This window comes from Haplochromis burtoni, unplaced genomic scaffold (assembly GCF_018398535.1).
Source record: "Haplochromis burtoni strain Fernald_Lab_line unplaced genomic scaffold, NCSU_Asbu1 Contig_21, whole genome shotgun sequence".
Lineage (NCBI taxonomy): Eukaryota > Metazoa > Chordata > Actinopteri > Cichliformes > Cichlidae > Haplochromis > Haplochromis burtoni.
The window spans coordinates 2,682,345-2,700,494 of record NW_024582382.1 but is presented as its reverse complement, the minus strand read 5'-3'; the positions used below and the strand labels follow the sequence as shown (position 1 = coordinate 2,700,494).

The following is an 18,150-nucleotide window of genomic DNA, read 5'->3' as shown; positions in this document are numbered from 1 at the left end:
TGTACCTCTGGTGCAAATTACTGACCTCTGTCATCATTTTAGGTGGGGGAACTTGCACAATCGGTGGCTGACTAAATACTTTTTTGCCCCACTGTACTCATGTGATGCTGGAAGCAGTCTCAAATAAATGCAGTATTATTATTTGACTGACATGCTAAAGGCTGAGATTCTCAGCTACTTTACTGAGCTCTTTTAAAATTTAATTACTACACAAAGAAATAAAGTTTTACTAAGATTTTCTAGGTTTTGGGAAGACAGCCAGGAAGTCAGGAAAATAAAGTAAAACATGGTAGGTCCTGCTCATTTCAAGGACTTGTATATTTTAAATTTTTGCTTTACTAGTCTTGGCTAACTTTGCAATAGCAGGTGTTGACTTTTATTGCATTAGGGGTTTCTGTTTAATGTCACTCTCAATTGACTGTGTTATTCTGCATTATTAAAAAACGAGAGCCTCGATACCGTGACACTGAGAAGTCAGAGTCATTAAGCAAGCTGGGGATTCAAAACACAGTGAAGTCAAGTGTGAAATATGAAGACTACTTCTCTTGACGGATGTGGAAGCGGACAGCAAAGTAATCAAGCAACAACAACAACAACAAAAAAGCAAAATATAAATTTAAATATAAACCCTGGTGGGTTTATATGCTGTACCGCCAGTCGAGCCGATTGCTGACAGTGTATTGTGCTTTTCCACATTGTTAAAAAACCAGCTCACATAGAGGTAAAACATAATTTGCTCTACTGAATTAAAAAGTTCACCTCCGATGTGCAGGTCTCTGCTCGGAAAGGGCTCGGCTCTGACAGCCGACTGTACTACTGGGTCAACAACCGTGGATGGAGCAGCCTAAATCCACCCGGCCTCATTTGCAAATTCTCAATTAAAGTGAAAGTGCATCCAGGTCAGCAGGCGTCTGAATGGATAACAAAGATCAACAGCCTGACTCTAATGATGAGGGCTCAGGGTATGCACACAGCTGAGACTCAGTGGGGAAGCTGCAGCACCAAGAAGCTGGCATGGGAAATGAGAGAAAGGTGCGATACTGTCAGGTCGAATCACTGCTTAATGAAGACAATAAATCAGGTCTTTAATAAAGAGCACAAATCAGCTTCTATTATGTGATATTAATTTTGCTTAAAAATATTAAAATCCTAAATCAATAAACCTCTTTAAGTTATCTTAAAAATACAATGAATTAAAATGTATGTGAAAAATGCGTCAAAAATAATCTGTATGTTCAGCATCACACTTTCAAATTCAAATTTGATTAGTGTTCAACGCAGCGATTGAGGTTATCTTCAATGTTAAAAATAGAAATGGTCGTTATTACAAGTATAAGTTCACATCACGGCAGCAGCCTGTGTTTAGGTTGCTATAGAAACCTCAGGTTCATACGATTACTTTTGGCTTTATATAAAGCTTCAAAACACGACTGAAATAAATCAGATGACTCTTTTTTTTTCTTCTTTTTTTTACCTATTCCACTTGTTGCGAAGAACAAACTAAACTCCACTAACATAACTAGCATAGGCTAATGGTAACACATTTAAGAAATTAATTAAAAATAACATTATAAGAGAGAGAAAAAAATAGAAAACATCACAAGGTGGATATACTGCAGAGTATAGATAAATATGTATGTGTGTATGGCATGAAGATGAACAATACAGGGCAACCACTGTCTATACTGGCTTAAAGGGTGACTAAAATACTGGATTTAGATTAATGTGCCCTTTCAGAGATTCAGATAGGTTTTATCCATTTAGTTTTCTATTGTTAGCTATCTGCATAAAAAAGCTCTGAGGTTAGCATATTCACTGGCCTGTCACAAGGTTTCTATCTACCATAATCTCATTTCAGAAATAGGATCTGTAACATTACTGGCTTCATCAGACTGTCACCATCACGGCGCTTTTGTCATGTGAATGTGTCACTTTTACGTTAATGATCCTCATAACTCTATACAGACATATCCATGACAGTAACAGAGCCACAGTAACCAGGCAATGTTTTTCATACACTCAAGAATACAGTGCCTTCAAAAGAGGAATATATAAGGTCTCAGTTTTCTTGCTAGTTTTGTAGTTACTTAGAAAGAACTGCGATGAAGCTCGCTACCTGAGGAAGACTAAAGTATCTGCAGTTAGTCACAAACAGCAAATTATTTAACAGTAGGATATAAAGCGTGATGGAGTTTTGTCAAATCCTGACTCTACAGTCTTTGTGGATGGATCTTCAGTGCAGTAAAGGTTTTACTTAAAAGTTGTTGTTTACAGATGTTTCAATTTGTAATAGGAAACTGTTAAATGAGGGAAAACTCAACATCTATTAAATGTGTTTTGTGATTTTGGAGAGGTCTAGTTTAAAGCAACTGAACTATGTCTTTTGTGCTTTCACTGCAGGTGCCAAAATGTGGAAAAAACATTTATTTTTTTTCCTTAAATGAGCTTTGAGACTTCCGCTTATCATTAGGGAGATTATCATGAGCATTATATATCTGATTCTACATCTGGCAGAGATTTATTTTTGCCTCATGGTAATGGTGTTTAGGGCTTTTGCAAAACCTGTCATGTTTGTGCGCTGAGTAACTCTTGAGTATCCACAGGAGACTAGGGTTTCACAATACTAGGATTTAAATGTTTCTGCTACTGTAAACATTACGTCCGGATCAACAGAATGAACCTTTTGGGACTAGGGTTTAAACTTGACACGGATACCCAGGAAAATCCTTGACACCATTTTCAATACCACAGGGGAAAAAAAAGACAAAATAAAATCAAGATGCACTTTTTTCAGTTACGTAAATGAGAAAACTATTTGTCAAGCTCTCTGCCATAGTGAGAAACAAAACAGAAGCTGTAAAATAACCATCTAACCAATTCTGGGTTGCGCGGAGGCTGGAGTATATCACACATTTTAAAAGAAAAGATCAGGTAGTTCAGGAACTTTTTAATACTACAATGCTACATTTCTTTTTTAAATGGGACCTTTACTCACTTTTAAATTCCTCATAAAGTGTAGTTCAGTGGTATGAATCTCAACGATTGCTGAAGTGTTCAGCTGCTAGTGAGGGGAGGGGGCTGTGATAAGGATGTTCAAGGCCCACTTCCCCCTTGGAATGAAAAGTTCGTATAAATCAATGCAAAGTTGTTTGGAGTGATCTGTCCTATGACATAACATTTCTATCCTGATAAGCACGTTTTCATCTTGTTAGCGGTTGTGGGATCAAAATAAAAAAAATTATGAACACTTTTGCCCAAAACTGCCGGGTACGTCATTTTGACCCCAAAGGAATTAATGTAAAACTACTACTGCTGCACGCCTGGTTGCCTAGCAACATTATTTTTTTTTACACATAATTAGATTTGAAAGCTGCTATAACATGACCCAAAATTAGATAGACGTTATTGATAACTCTGCATGCCTTTCTTCATCAAATCCTAGAATCTTCTCTGTGGTCTTCATCATTTCCTCCTCTCTGGCAATTCAATATTCAGTGTTTCCAAACCATCTCAACCTTGCCTCTCTAACCTTGCCTCCAAAACACTCAACCTGTTCTGATATACCAATTTCTAATCCTGACTGTTCTGGTTGCTCTCACTGAAAACCTTAACATCTTCAACTCTTCCAGGATCATTCATCACAGCAGGTCTCTAATTACTATCTTGTAAATTTTCACTCTATTCTCCTTCTCCTCTCTAGTGCACTGTCAGTTGCTTTATATGGTCGACACCAAGCATTTAAACACATCCACCTTCACTACCTCTGCTCCTTGCAGCTTCTTGTAACACCTGTCTCCCTCTCATTTACATAGGTATTCTGTCTTGCATCTCCTGACTTTCATTTGTCTTCTCTCTAGAGGATACCTCCACCTCAGACAGACCACAACAATGTCTATGAATATACAGTCCACAGAGACTTAGCTCAACTGTCAGCCTATCCATCACCATTGCAAACAAAAAGGGGCTCCGAGGCGATGCCTGATGAACCCATCTGTCACTCCTATCACACACCTCCCCACTGCCTTGCTGTCCTCAAACATCTCCTGCACAGAATACTTCTCTACACTCCTGACTTCCTCATAGAACACCACAGATGTTCTCATGTTATCCTATCATATGTTTTCTCTAGATCCACAAAGAAACAGCGCAACTCTTTCTGACCTCTATACTTTTCCATCAACACCCTCAAAGCACATATTTCATTTGTAGTGCTCCTTCTCAGAATAAAGCCATACTGTTGCTCACTGAACTCTTCTAACATATCTTTAACAACTCTTTCCCATATTCTCAAAATTTAACCAACTTAACCATTTTATTCCTTTGCACATCCTTGTTCTTGAAAATCAACAGCAGTACACTTCTTCTCCACTCCTCAAAGATCCTCTGACTCTCCAACTTTGTGTTAAACAGTCTGAATAAAAAGCTCACTGCCCTCTCTCCTAGACATCTCCATCCCTGCACAGATGTGTTACCTGGGCCAACCATCTTTTTACCACGTGATTCACTAACCTTTCTCCATCCATCCATCCATCCATCCATCTTTTCATTTTCATCATTCACGAGCTTCTCAATGTACTCCACCTTGACACTCTCTTCACTCGTTGGTACATTTTAATATCCCTAATTTGCTGCACATCCTTTCCAGGTCGATCTTTCTGCCTAACAAAAGTTCTTTTCCTCAGAGGTGGCGTGGAATGCGGGTATGGAAATCTCGGTGAACATATATGATTGAATGTTTGTTTATTTGTTTGTGGTACTATTTGTACATGTATGTGCATCCGGCTGACTCACCTGCGAGGTAAGGGGTCAGGACAGTGTGTGAGGGGGCTGCTGGCAGTCGGAGGAGGAGGCTCCCTTCGGCTCCTTAGCGACTGGCTCCTCTGCACCTGCCTCAGCACACTACTTTTTAGGTCCAGCAGCGTAGTCATGATGTTTCACTGCAGAGTGGAGACAGGAAGCACATGTTAAGACTCTGCAACTCGCTGCAACCCCTGAGAGTTAGTAATTTGCAGGCTCAAATCTGGGAAGGTTTGTCATAATACATTTGATTTTAGGTACAAGACAATATTCATAAAACTACTTGTTTCTAGAAATACACTTGGTCTGAAGGCTTCTTTTAGTTTAATCAGCTGCATAATCACCCTCTTTCACCTTTAACATAATTATTCTCTTCCTCAACAGGAGCTGTGTTCTATTTCTGTCTGCACCTAACCGATGCTGCAGGGTATGCAATTTATCTTTCACCTTTATGTCTGGCCTGCTCAGAGCCAATTGAACCCTTTTTTTTCTACTGCACTTTGTAAAAAAATATGCAAAACAAAAGAGACAGAGTGGAAAAACAAGGCTGCATAAAAGTAATGGTCACAAAAGATGTTTTATAATTAAAAGAACCATAAAATATATGTTAAAAAAATGAGTTACGTAGAAGCTAAATTTGGAAATGAATGTCTTAATTATAGACCTGGTCTTTGTGCGGATGTAATTTTATGCAATTCTACATCGTACTGCTAAAACAGTTCAGATTCCTCGAGGCGCAGACTCCGCTTGATCTTCTAGCGTGTCAGGAAACCAGACATGAGTAAGAGGTAGAGCATCTGTGGACTGGACTGAGTTTTCCACTTTACTGGTATCTGGTTTACAATAATTTTAGGTAAGTGGTAGTTGGCAGTGTAATATCTGCATGAATGCCAGGAACAAGGATTTCTTAGCAGAACTTTAGCCAGATCATCACACCATGTTCACACTACAATATGAGCCAGCCTTAGCTTTTCACAGGCATCAGTGAGCTATGGCCATCCCAAAACCTATAATGGGCTTAGCATTTGTCCTTCTTGGGAATTAGTAGGTAGTTATTAGGTACTAACAACTGCATATCACAAAACCGGCTGCTTTGACCCTGCTGCTTGCTGTTATAACTTGCTCTTTTGCTAAGTCATCCACATTTTTTCCTGCTTCCAGTACATCAAGTACAAACTGACTGTTCACTTTGTTCTAGACTAGGATTGTACTCGCTTGCAGACACTAACACCGACAGCTATACACACGTTAACCAAGTATTTGTTCCTGTTATACATTTTAGAAGTCAGTGTCTGCACAGGCTGTCACAATAATTCAGCAGGCACACATAAATTTTCATGGAGCTATGATTTTGACAAATATATAACACATAGACCTGAGCAGACTTTCTCTTACATACAATACTTATGTATCCCACTCCTTATCAACTACTATTGTATCAACATAATCAGTGTTATTCACTTCCTTTTAATTTGCTGCTAATCTGTCTAGCATGTATTAACCCTGCCTGCAGTGACTGGGGAAAACATCTTGCATAATCAAAACCAGTTTACATGAAAGCAGTAAATATTAATGTAAACGTAATTATTCAAGTTCTCATACCTGACCATTTTCGAAGAATTGATTTGGTTTTTTTTGTTTGTTTGTTTGTTTAAGCCACTTAATGTTGACTTAAAATAGACAAATAAGACAACTTAAAAAATGATTTTTAATTCCTTTAGGCACGTTATTACTAGGTGCCTAATGCAAAAGTACAATTTGTTCTGAGGTATGCCAAATTACACAAGAACTTATGAGATCTTATGGAGGGATGAGTGCAAATTTGAACTCTTTAGTTCAAATGTTAAGCAGTATGTGCATGATCCACCCGACAATACCTGATTTGATTGGCAACATATTCATTTTTCAGCTTAACAATGATCCCAAACATACTGCCAGTGCAGTAAACGGAAAGAAAAACACACAATGGAACACTATTGGTCAATAAATCTCTTAATAAATAAAGATTATATTCCCAATTTTCCTAGCAAAATATAGACAAATAATGGGTGGCTGATGTAGCTATGATGTAGCTGCATTTTGGGGGATTCAGCATTGTGTGATGAATGGGAATTTTAACATCTCGAGATTTTGCAACTTTTGCACATGATTGTTTTGCATTTCTTGGCAATTAACGTTATTGTTTTGTCGCTTAAATTTGATTAATAAGATTGATAGCAAGTGTTGCGTCTCTTAGTAAATAAGATGCTGGCAGCTTCAGCTGCTCTTCTTGGCTTAGCTCACAGACTGATAACTGAACTGGCTGCCTTTACCCTCTGTTTTATGTACATTACACAAAACAGATATTACGGAATGTGGTGACTAATGATAGGTGGATTTTGAGAAATCAGAGATTGGCAATTCCCTATAGGTTGGAGCTCAGAAGACTACCAGCTGCTTTCTGTCGTTTTATATTCATTTTTGGGACAAGTGCTATCAGTCCTCTCATCTGTCTTTTGGCTAGAAAGTCAGGATCACAAAAAATTCTTTATTAATTCCATCTGGGTAAAAAACAAAACAAAATCCCCTAAAGGAACTTAGTGATCTCAAACTGACCTTGGTCATTCAATTATTCTGGATGATGAATGTTTTAACTTGTAAATGACCGATTTGTAACAGCATTAATTAGACTTATTGAACTAAGGAGCCATTCATCAAGCTATGCAACACACACACTACTGAAGCATTCAATGAGTGGACAGCTGAGCTACACAGGATGAAACCAGGTTGACTGTTATCTTTGCAAACAATAACTAAGAGTTGTTTGCATATAATACATTTAATTAAACAAGATTATGTCCAATAGTTCATTTCTTATATAGTTATTTCATAACATGACAGGTTTTTTTTTTCAACAAATTCAAAAATGGTATCTGAGCATATATAAAGAAAGCTATCCTCGGGCTGTCATGAGTATGAAATATGAATTTAGAAATCTGAGCCTATGCAACATCCTGAAAGAGATTGGCACTGTGTTGCTAAGCGATTCTCTGAGACTGAGTAGTTCTCTCTCAAAGCCAATTGTCATAAAGTGAATTCTCATTTTGGCTTCATAGTGACTTTCAAGTGTAACTAAATTATATGTCCTAATAACAATATCATATGCTGTCACAGCTCCGTGCAGAGCCAAACAATCAAACAAATTCTTCTGGATGGAAATATCACATGCTGTCATTTTCACCATGTAAAGGAATAACACAAATATGTGAAGGAACCACAATATAAAGCTTAAAATATCAAGAATATCAAAAATCAGCTGTGGTTAGCCTATAACCACAGTTTGCACCAAAACTATGGCACACAAAAAATATTTTTTTAAGCTTCAGTTTTTTTTGTCTTAGTCAAGCAAAGAACTTCATTATGTATGTCGGAAGCACGTGCTGTTTATTAGGACTTAATCTACAAATGCTTGCAATTTAATATTAAAGTTAGGGTGTGGATGATTAAACATGTTTTATTTTTAATTGTGATTCTAGGCTCTAGTGATTATTTAAAAATACAATCAAGAGACGATGATTATCCTGCTGTATTTCATTTCCTGTCTTGTTTTGTAGAGTGGTATCAGATGAACGGTTAACTCTTTTCACTCCATTTCCAGTCTTCAGTTTCACACACACTCTAACCAATTTCAACCTTGCTGACCAATTTCTAAAGGCAAAATATAACATCATATCAATTTGTTACTGATCCATAATAGGGGTAAATATCAATAGAGCATCATTTTGTGATATTTTACATGGTGATATTCTTTTCATACAAGGACACTAAATATCTATATTTTATAAAATAAATGTAAATACTAAGAAAAAGAAGGCTCATCTCAGACACCACTATTGTGAGATTACGTTAGCAAATTGACTCGGCCCAAAAAAACAACCAAACAAACAAAATAAATCCAACATCAGACACAATTAGCTTGATAAAGCTAGCTCCTAATAATGGCTCAGTCACAGGAGTCATCAGTCACAATTAAAAAATAAATAAATTGGTGGCTAAATGGTAATTACATGGAATTGTTTTGGGGTTTTTTTTACATCCTGGTACCGATCACTACTTGTGGTGACTAAATAGGCTTGGACCGACAGCAATCATCCTCAAAGAGATAACAATTATTTGCATATCTCACAATCTAATTTATAAATGCAGACAGATTGCCAACATTTTGCTGTCATTCTGAATTAGTCTTTATCAATGAGGACAACCTAAGGGCACTCAACTCAACATTTATGGCAGGTTTTGCTGACAGTGTCATCAAATGAGACAGCTTTATCTTTTTGATAAAACAGATATTGACAAACTTTGAATTTCAGGACATCATTTGCAGTTGAAGAAGGTTACAAATCTCACTATATGTTATTGCAATACTTACCATACTGAAAAATGTCAAAATATTGTGATCACATTGTATTTTGTGGTGGCTGGTGTGTCCCACCTCTGATGTTAACATACTGGTTTTTCCTGGAGTTTTAAGAGTGGCAAGCAACAAAGTAAAATAGTCTCAAATGACCATATTAAGACCTTATTCTTATTTTACTGTGTTATGAATTCAGCACACGCCTTTTCTTTGCAGCATTCCACTTTGACCTCTCCTTAAAAGCCCAAACCATGTTTTGAACACTTACTTCAGACAGCACATGACAGGAAATGAGCTTTGGTCAGCAAGATTGATCTAGAGGATGTAAAAGTCATAAGGAGGTTTTCAGAGGTAGACATCTGGAAACATGATTAATAGTTACCTGCCTGATCACCACCTGTCCTCCCTCTTTTGTGCCTGGATCAGACACAGGGGTATACCCTGACATTTCCCCCCCTGTGTAGATTGGACTTCAGGCCTCTGCAGTTCTTATCTGTGATTCATTCACTTGAATTATATGAAAAATTGTGATTTAGCAGTATATTATTTGCTCAGCCTTAACTGATGTTGATTACCAAACTTTCACAGGAACACACTACACTTATTAGCTGCCACATTTCTGAGCACTAACATTACATTTGTAATCACCGCAGCAGCAAAACAGTTTATAGTTGTGTTTACTTTTCATTTCACTCTTCATGTCAAAAGGCTTTACAATGATTGCAACCTCATTAATCACGCAGCTTGTATCTGTCTAGTAACTGATGAGGAGACTATCAAGAATCCCCTTCACATCTTCCCATCAACACTGCTTATGGCTTTTAAATTTTGATGTGAAATTTGTATAAATCGGACTGAGATTGCAGACTGAGACTGGATGAATGAGTGGCTTTTGTGCAACTGCAACAGTGTCTGTGCCACGAAAAACAGTGAAAGAAGAAGAGACAGAACACTCAAAAAAAGAAATGACAAGGACACAACGGAGAGAGGGTTTGATTGATGGAGAAGTTGTTTCAGAAGACAGTCAGACAGCCTCAAACAGTCAGACTCCTTTTCAATATTTGACAGCCAGTGTCTGCGCATCGACGAGAAAGAAACAGAGTGAGCCAGGGGAAGGGTTTGTTCTGACTTTTACAAGACACAATATCAACGTTAGAGGATAATTAGCTTGGTGGGTATGTGGGAAGAGATTCTGAGCTGATGGCACCCATTTTACTGTTGATTTTTTTTGTCTTTTTAGGATGGTGCTGATGAAGGTTGCCTGTTTGAATTGAATTTGCTTACACCAAATGAATCCAGAAAATGAAACATACTGTATTTGTGTGTGTGACTGTCAGTCGGTGCACCAGGCCAACTGCACAGAGAGAACAGCATGCAGTCGGCTTTCCGGTTCGGAGTAAGCCAGAAGCTCGGGGTAGAAGTTGCATCATTGACTGTGCCAAAGGAGAGTATGCTATCGATCCTGGAGGCTGGCATCTGTTGTCCACATGGAGAATTCACACTTTACTTTGTTAGACTCGAGCGTTGATACTTCTTCTCTGCTAGATAACATCAGTGTTTTGTTTCCAGTGCACCACAGAGGGAAACTCTTGGAATTTCCTCTACTTCGACGCACTTAGCAATTTTCGATGTTTCCCGAAATGGTAGCGATAAGGCGTAAATTTGCTGTTTTGAATCAGTGGTGGTGATTGTACATATAGACATGCCAGCAATTACAGCAGGACTAAGAAAGATTGCATGTTTTTAAAATGTAATTTTAACTCCTGACTATAATATCCTCACATAATCTTTCCTGGTCCTGGGCACTTCGAGCCAGCACTTAATTAAAACTAATTTTTGTTGTGGACTTGTGATTCTGTTCTTTTGGGAAATGAAACATTCAACTTCTATATTTTGTCCTTTGAAGTATTATATTGTTTGTTTGTGTGTTTGTGTTTCTTTGAGTTTTGTTTTCTATCCTTCTATCCTTGTCTTTCCTGTCCAGTCTGCCCTAGGCTTGTCAGTATGTCTGTGTGCCTTTCTGTCTCCTCTGTCGTGTCCCTGTGTTGGTCTGGTTTCTCAGTGTGCTGTCTTTGGGATCCCTTTTTAATTCTCATTCAAGTTTGTATGTCTTAGTCCTGATCCCAGTGTTTGTTATCTCCTATTTTACCTCCTACTTTTGCACCCCCTTGTCTCATTAGTTAGATTCAGTTCAACTGTGTTTTCTCAGATGTTTCCACTCTACCCCAATCTCCTCTTGTCTATTTATACCTTCAGTTTGCCTCTGTCTTTGTTGTGTCCTCCCTTGACATTTATCCCCATAGCAGACTTGTTGTTTTGGTTTCCTTGGTTTTTGACCTGCATTATTTTGTAGTTAGTTTAAGTTCAGCAATAAAGCTGCGTTTTAGTTTACCTCTTGTTTTAGAGTCCTGTGTTTTGATCTGACTCCTGCCTGCCACACAGCCAGCCTCGACAACACCATTATTTTTTTCATATTTTACAATATTTGAGTAAACTGTAAGACCTGCTATGATATATGGTTTAGAGATGGTGATGCTAGGGATATGGTGAGGAAGAGGAACCACTGCGATGACCCCTAAAGGAAGCAGTCGAAGAAGAAAAGTTATTCGTAATCGAATGACTTCCCGTGGTTTTGAGATTCTCAATGTTCAAATATGTTTGATCAGTAGGGTTAAGACTCCTAGTCCCCTACAAATGCAATTATTAACACTTATTTGTTTGACTTATATTGACATTTTTTTGCATGATAATCAAAGACCACACTATATTCAAGTGGTGCTATAAATGAGGCATTTTTAGTTTGCTTCCTATTCATATGATACACTTGTAATTTACTAGGTTTCCTGGTTGACTGCCAAAAAGTAGCTTATAAAGGAAGCAATTGTGGCCTAATTTTCAGGGTGCTTTTTTCAAGAGCTTAAATGTTGCTTCTTCAGTGTTTGACAGGAAACAACAGTTAAGTCCTTCCAGTTCTTTATTGTGAGTTGTAGGTGAGAGGAAAGTGACAGTGAACAATGACAAGTTTTGCAGTTATCCAGAGATTTAAGCATTCGGAACAGAAAGCACAGTGCAGTGGAAAAAGAAAAGGCTCATGCTGAGGGTATGTATGGGATACTTTGTACTTGTAAAGCAAATATTTATATGATTTGTATAAAAAACAGATATTGCAAAAAAAAAGTTTTTTTAGTCAGTCAGTTAATATCACAAAAATAAAAAAATTAATTCAAGCCTAGAAAAATTTCAAAAAGCATTAATTGTAACATAAATGTTATGTTCCAGCTGGCTTCGTGTGCACTTGCCACTTGTCACAGCTTTATTGCAGAGCATCTATTTAACAGAGTTATGCTCTGTGGATGACATCTTACAAAGGCCACACAGCTGAAATACCTGAGGCATCTCTTTCAACTTCCACACTATGGCACCACCAGTGGAAGACTTGCTCAGGCATCATATTATATCTACTACATGCAGACTGGCAAGCGTGGACTGTTGACAGGTAGCAGGCGCCGCAGAGCAGCTGTCTCCCAGGTGAACTCATTTCAATTACGGGAGTGGATTTCTCCCAGCTGATTTCACTCTGTCTCGGCTGTCAACCCATAGTGACAAAATGGGTCGACGTGCCACTATTGGTGTGGCGCCAGCTGCCAAGGAAACACTGTCAAAGCCAAGCAAATGCCTTTCTCACTACACTGGTGCCGAAATCAAGCCAGGGAAACACTGGCTCACCAGTGTCTCTTTCCTGTGAGATCCAATGAGCCCGGCAGCCAAAGGCGACTTGCTGATAGGGATGGTTAGTCTCTATGGTAACAGCAGCGGAAAGGAGTCGGTAAATACAGGTAAATGGAATTCTGCAAGGGCTGAAAAAAAGACCCTGGGTTTTATAATGCATTCACTTTAATGCTGCAAAATACAAAGCTGATACTGACATTACATTTGCCTATTTAGTGCCAGTCATTAGTTCACCTAATGCTCAGTCCTGAGAATATTTCAGTGTGACTCATGAGCTAATAACTACAGTTCATACTTTTAACTTGGTCCCATTTGATATTTTCAATTCTGTCCAAAAGACAGCGAAAGAATAAAAAATCAATAACCTCAAAAAAGTGTAGCGCGTTCTGCAATAGTTGATTAACAACAGCTCTAAAGAGACACCTCGATCAACATAGTTGAAATGCTATTACATTCCCCTTGAGTCGCTGAAATAAAAGGGAACAATTAACCATCCCTTTGTGGCAGTTTATGTAATTGAATAAAACAAGACGTGCTTATTTTGACCTGCATATTCCTCAAAACTTAATTTAAGCATGGCAGCTTACACATTCAGATCATATCATAACTCTAAGTAGATTATTCTGCAGAGTTGCCCGTGTTAAAAACCACCTTTAAGTCAAATCCAAGAGCCTCGTCACTGGAATGTTATTATGTGGCTGGCCCTTGGGGACACAAAAGGCTAAATGGATTAAACTGCCAGCTCTCTGTAATATCTTTTCAGTGGGATCAATGGGAAAAAGTGCAGACATTACATCGTAGTGACCTGTCCTGTATGCACCTGCAGATAACACCTAATCTATGATTCACCTAAAAAACACTGAACATTTAGCTGTCTATTCCCAGGAGCTAACAGAGTCGGTGTTGTCAAGGCACATGACAGGCACTCCGGCTTGGAAATTGATTGCCAGAGAAAATCCCAGGAATTGACGGCAGTGAGCTTTTGTAAAGGGCGTCTGCAGCACAGTAAGGCAGCAAAAACCACTGACAGCCACGCACAAAATATAAAATTTAAACAATAGTGAAAATCCCTGCTTATTATACTACACACAATGCATCTTTTGTCACCCTGAAAGCGCTCAGCAGCAGTAACACTACTCTCAAAAATAGAAACCACTGACTTATTATGCAGCGGCAATAATGCTCTATAGTTTACGCAAAAACATCAATCTGCATCTACAAGACACTGAGCTACAATACGATTCTCTGAAGACATGCAACACTTCACAAAGGCTGTAATTAATAGCGTACTACCAAACATCTGAATACTCTGTTTGTACAGCATTACCATAACCTTTTGTCATGCCTCTATGAGTGTGCGCAAGCTGCTTTTTACATAGACAGGTTTGTGAGTAATAACCACTGAGGCCCTGTATGATAAAAAGAGGTAACGATTAATGAATGTCTAATGGACTCATGACTCTAAAGTGGGGCTATGACCTGCACCAGCAAGGCTCATAAGGAGATAGCTGAAGGGAGGCCACAGAGAGCAAGGAATTATGAACTGGAGATGATTTCTGCAAAATTGAGAATCACTATGTTTGTTTGTTTTTGTTTTGTTTTGTTTCATACACCACCAGCGCTTCGAGTTTTATACAGATGGTGAATGATGAGATATAATCCTTTTTATTACCCTTTTAATCTGCTGTACATGTAATTATTGTCAATATAAATAGCTCAGGTAAATTACCAGCTCACTATTGCTGCGGCTTTCACTGGGGAAAAAGACGCTTCAAGCAGAGAAGTCGGTGTTTGTGTGTGCGTGTGTGTGTGTGTGTGAGAGAGAGAGAGAGAGAGAGAGAGAGAGAAAGAGAGAGGGTGCGCTTCACATACATCTCTATGACAGAACATTGATTTATACATAAAGCTCAGTAAGCATTACAAATAAGCTCAATAAGCTTTAGAACTGACATGATTAAGTAGTAAAAAAACAAAAACAAATCAAAAGGTTTAAATCCAACTTACCTTTATCTTCCTGAGTGTGTGTGTGTGTGTTTTATGGGTGTGGGGCATTGTATCTATAGAAATTTGAAGAGTAAACAGCTTTATACCCTCAGCTCAATTATAAAAACCACATGCATAAAACATAGTAGTAATAATACTAATGATGATACCATACAATCATATCTACCTGTGAGAGTTTAAGGCCAACATAATTCTACTAAAATGAATATTTATTATTAAATGTATACCAGTGTTTCCTCGAGCTTCTGATCAAGCTTGCAGCACCATGTTTATGATCTGTATGTTTATCAGTGGGGGCAACTTTTGGCCATATGGCAGAGAGATTGTGCAGGATCTTTTTACGAGAAATGCCATAAATGCTGCCCAGTGCATAAATCCTCACGTCGTCCTTCATGTGCTATTCCAGTAGAGCCTACTTTCATATCATCAGTGCGTCAACAGAACTTTATCATCCTTTAAAAAGACTAATTTTAAATGATTTCCAACTAGAGGAAATGCAGATCAACAGGTGCCAATTTAACATCCTTATAAATGACGATGAGTCTGCAGCTGTGTGACGCATTTTTTCTATTTTTTTTTGGTTAATTAGTTTAAAAGGGGGGGTTTTGTAAGGTGTTAAATGATTCAAAATAAAAAAAACACCTTACCTGTGTCTCCTGACAGTTTTCTCAGTGTCAAATGTTCTTTTGTTGCTGCGTGTCAGAGTTCCTGTGAATCAAAGCTCACTGCAGCAGGACGCTGCTTCCCTCTGTGAACGCGGCGCAGTCAACTTATGTGAAAACAACGTTTGGATTTTTTTTCTTATGACAGACGACAGACAAAAGCTCATTTTAGTCCTTCGAAATGCTTTCCTGTGCTCACGCTCCACCGATGCTCACTCCAAATATGGCCATAGGAAGTGCCGCGATACTTCAATGCCCTTGAATACTGTCGGATGTATGGCTATTAAGCGTTGACCGTTTTGTGGACAACCGATCGTTAAACAAAGTGTACTGCGTAGATTGATTGTTACTGTTTATACACGAGTAAGTAATATGGCTGGCCGGGTTAACCGATAAGGAGAAAAAAAGTATAAGGCAAAGGAAATAGAAACGAAACAGTCGAATCATTTATCGTGTAACATGGCCAACATTTGCTACCTCGACTTAAAGTGAAAATCAAAAATAAATTAAAAAAATGTATTAGGCTACATATTTTTATGTTAGTAATTTTATTTATTTTATTTTTTAACTTTTGGGGGTGAGGTAGGTTTAGAAGAGAATTTGTTTTCTGATGACAAGTTGGGCAGAATACAAGAGCACCCTTTTCTTCTTCTACTTCTACTTCTCCTGCTGCTGCCTTTAGGGTTCGGCCCAGCGGATAATCTTCCTTACTTTCACATCACCTCTATTATCTTTCACACCAACGTCCTCCATCACTATATTCATGAATTTCCTCTGACTTCTTCCTCTTTTCCTCCTGCTTGCCAGCCCCATCTTCAAAATGCTTCCCCCTTATATCCACTATCTTTCCCCCGCACATGTCCAAACAATCTCAGCCTTGCGTCTCCAACTTTAATTTCAGCTCAAACCTGTGCTGTCCCTCTGATCATTTATCATTAATATTCAAGTCACTTTTTTAGTCATATTCCACTTAAGTCAGTAAAATTACTAGTCTACTTTCTGTCCTTTAAATGAACGCTTTCCAACACTGATTTACAGTACAGGTATGTCTTGTCCCCTGCCCGTTTCATGCTGATTGTTACTAACCAAGCTACTTTAGTGAAATTCGGAAGTTTACATTGTTCACCTGAAGGCATCATTTGACTGTTGCTGAGGGATGTCGCCGAGAATAATCCTCTCAGCGGCAGAGGGGAGCAAGTTCAGCTGTCAGTCAGATTGAGATTCATGTACTTTTTTCTTTGCTTTGCTTAATTAGCTCTTCCGGTGCTCTGACAGCGTTGTTGCACCTAAACGGGACTTTAATAAAAGTAGAGTATGCCCTATGCAGAATACCAAAAAGACATTAGAGGTTTCTCAAACTGAGGTCTCATTTTCATACAAAAAGACAATATTTCACTTTTTCTTTTCTTTTCTTTCTTTCTTTTCTTTCTTTCTTTTTTTTTTTTTTTTTAAATACAGAGTATTAGTTCTGAATGTACATTATGTGTTGAACATGAAATTTCGCCACAGGCAGAGCAATGTGGGACAAAGGGACAAAAGAAAACATGCTGCAACCAAAAAAATTCTAGTAGACTACAAATACACAATTGGATATAATGGCCACTGTAGGTAATCCATTATTAATAATCATTTCCCATTTAATTTAAAAATGTGGGATTAGTATTTAAATGATAGAAATAATCCTTTTCTTTATGTAGCTAAATTAGACATCTTGGCAATACGCCTGCTTTGATAATAAGTTCAGGGCCTGTTTTTCATTGCAGTAATATAATGTTACTCTGAGGGTTAAATAGATAAAACACAGCATATGGGAGTCATTTCTTTTATGACACGTCAGAAATTTTCTCACACGACACATGAGTGAACGTGCATGTGCTTTAAACTGGCTCAGGAACATTAATCATACCATTGCTTTTTTCTAATTATAGACATCATAGCAGAAGGTGCAAGCAGGCATCATCTTGTAGCGTAGGACTCGCAATTCACTAATGTATACTATTCATCAGCGTCAACAAAGTCAAAGCTTATCTTATTAGGGGATTTCATTTATCACAGTTTACTGACAATAATCTACATAAAAGCCTGGAGCAGTTATTGTGTTACAATGGTTTTAAATTAAGTAAGAGTGACCTTTGTTTATAAAGCCCATAAAGCCCATAAAACATAGACATGTTTTATGGAAATAATTTAGCATATTATTTCAAATCACGGTAAACAAAAAAAAGTTTTTACATCTATTTTAGAGCCTCTTGACATTCCAATTAAAACCAAAACAATACCAGAGCACTTCAGCTGTATTTTGAGTAAACACATTGGCATTCAAGAACATAAGAGCTGTAGTTCAGTCTTCAAAATTAATCTTATATTTTGCTGTTATTCTGCTCAAAGCCTTTCCTAATTGATACTTGATCACTGGAAGGGTCGTGATGGGATAATTGCCAATGTTAAGAGCCTGTTTATTTGATTTATTTATTTATTTCTTCATTTTTTTTCTCTTTTCTATTTTTTTATGAGAGGTATTTTTTTCATGACTGATTGCAAGTGCCTCCTGTGAGTAATACAAAA

The 18,150-nt window shown here is 37.9% G+C and overlaps 1 protein-coding gene across 1 annotated transcript in view; it reads right to left on the bottom strand.

Annotated features, from left to right (window-relative positions):
• The window catches only part of baiap3 (BAI1 associated protein 3), a 52,381-nt gene extending 36,555 nt beyond the window's left edge, over nucleotides 1-15,826 (bottom strand). The window contains exons 1-2 of the mRNA XM_005920250.3: nucleotides 15,571-15,826; nucleotides 4,792-4,937 (exon numbers count right to left, since the gene is read on the bottom strand). Coding sequence (XP_005920312.1) covers nucleotides 4,792-4,928 — 137 coding nt within the window. The 5' untranslated portion in view covers nucleotides 4,929-4,937; nucleotides 15,571-15,826. The remainder of the gene's footprint in view (nucleotides 1-4,791; nucleotides 4,938-15,570) is intronic.
• Nucleotides 15,827-18,150: the final 2,324 nt, after the last annotated feature.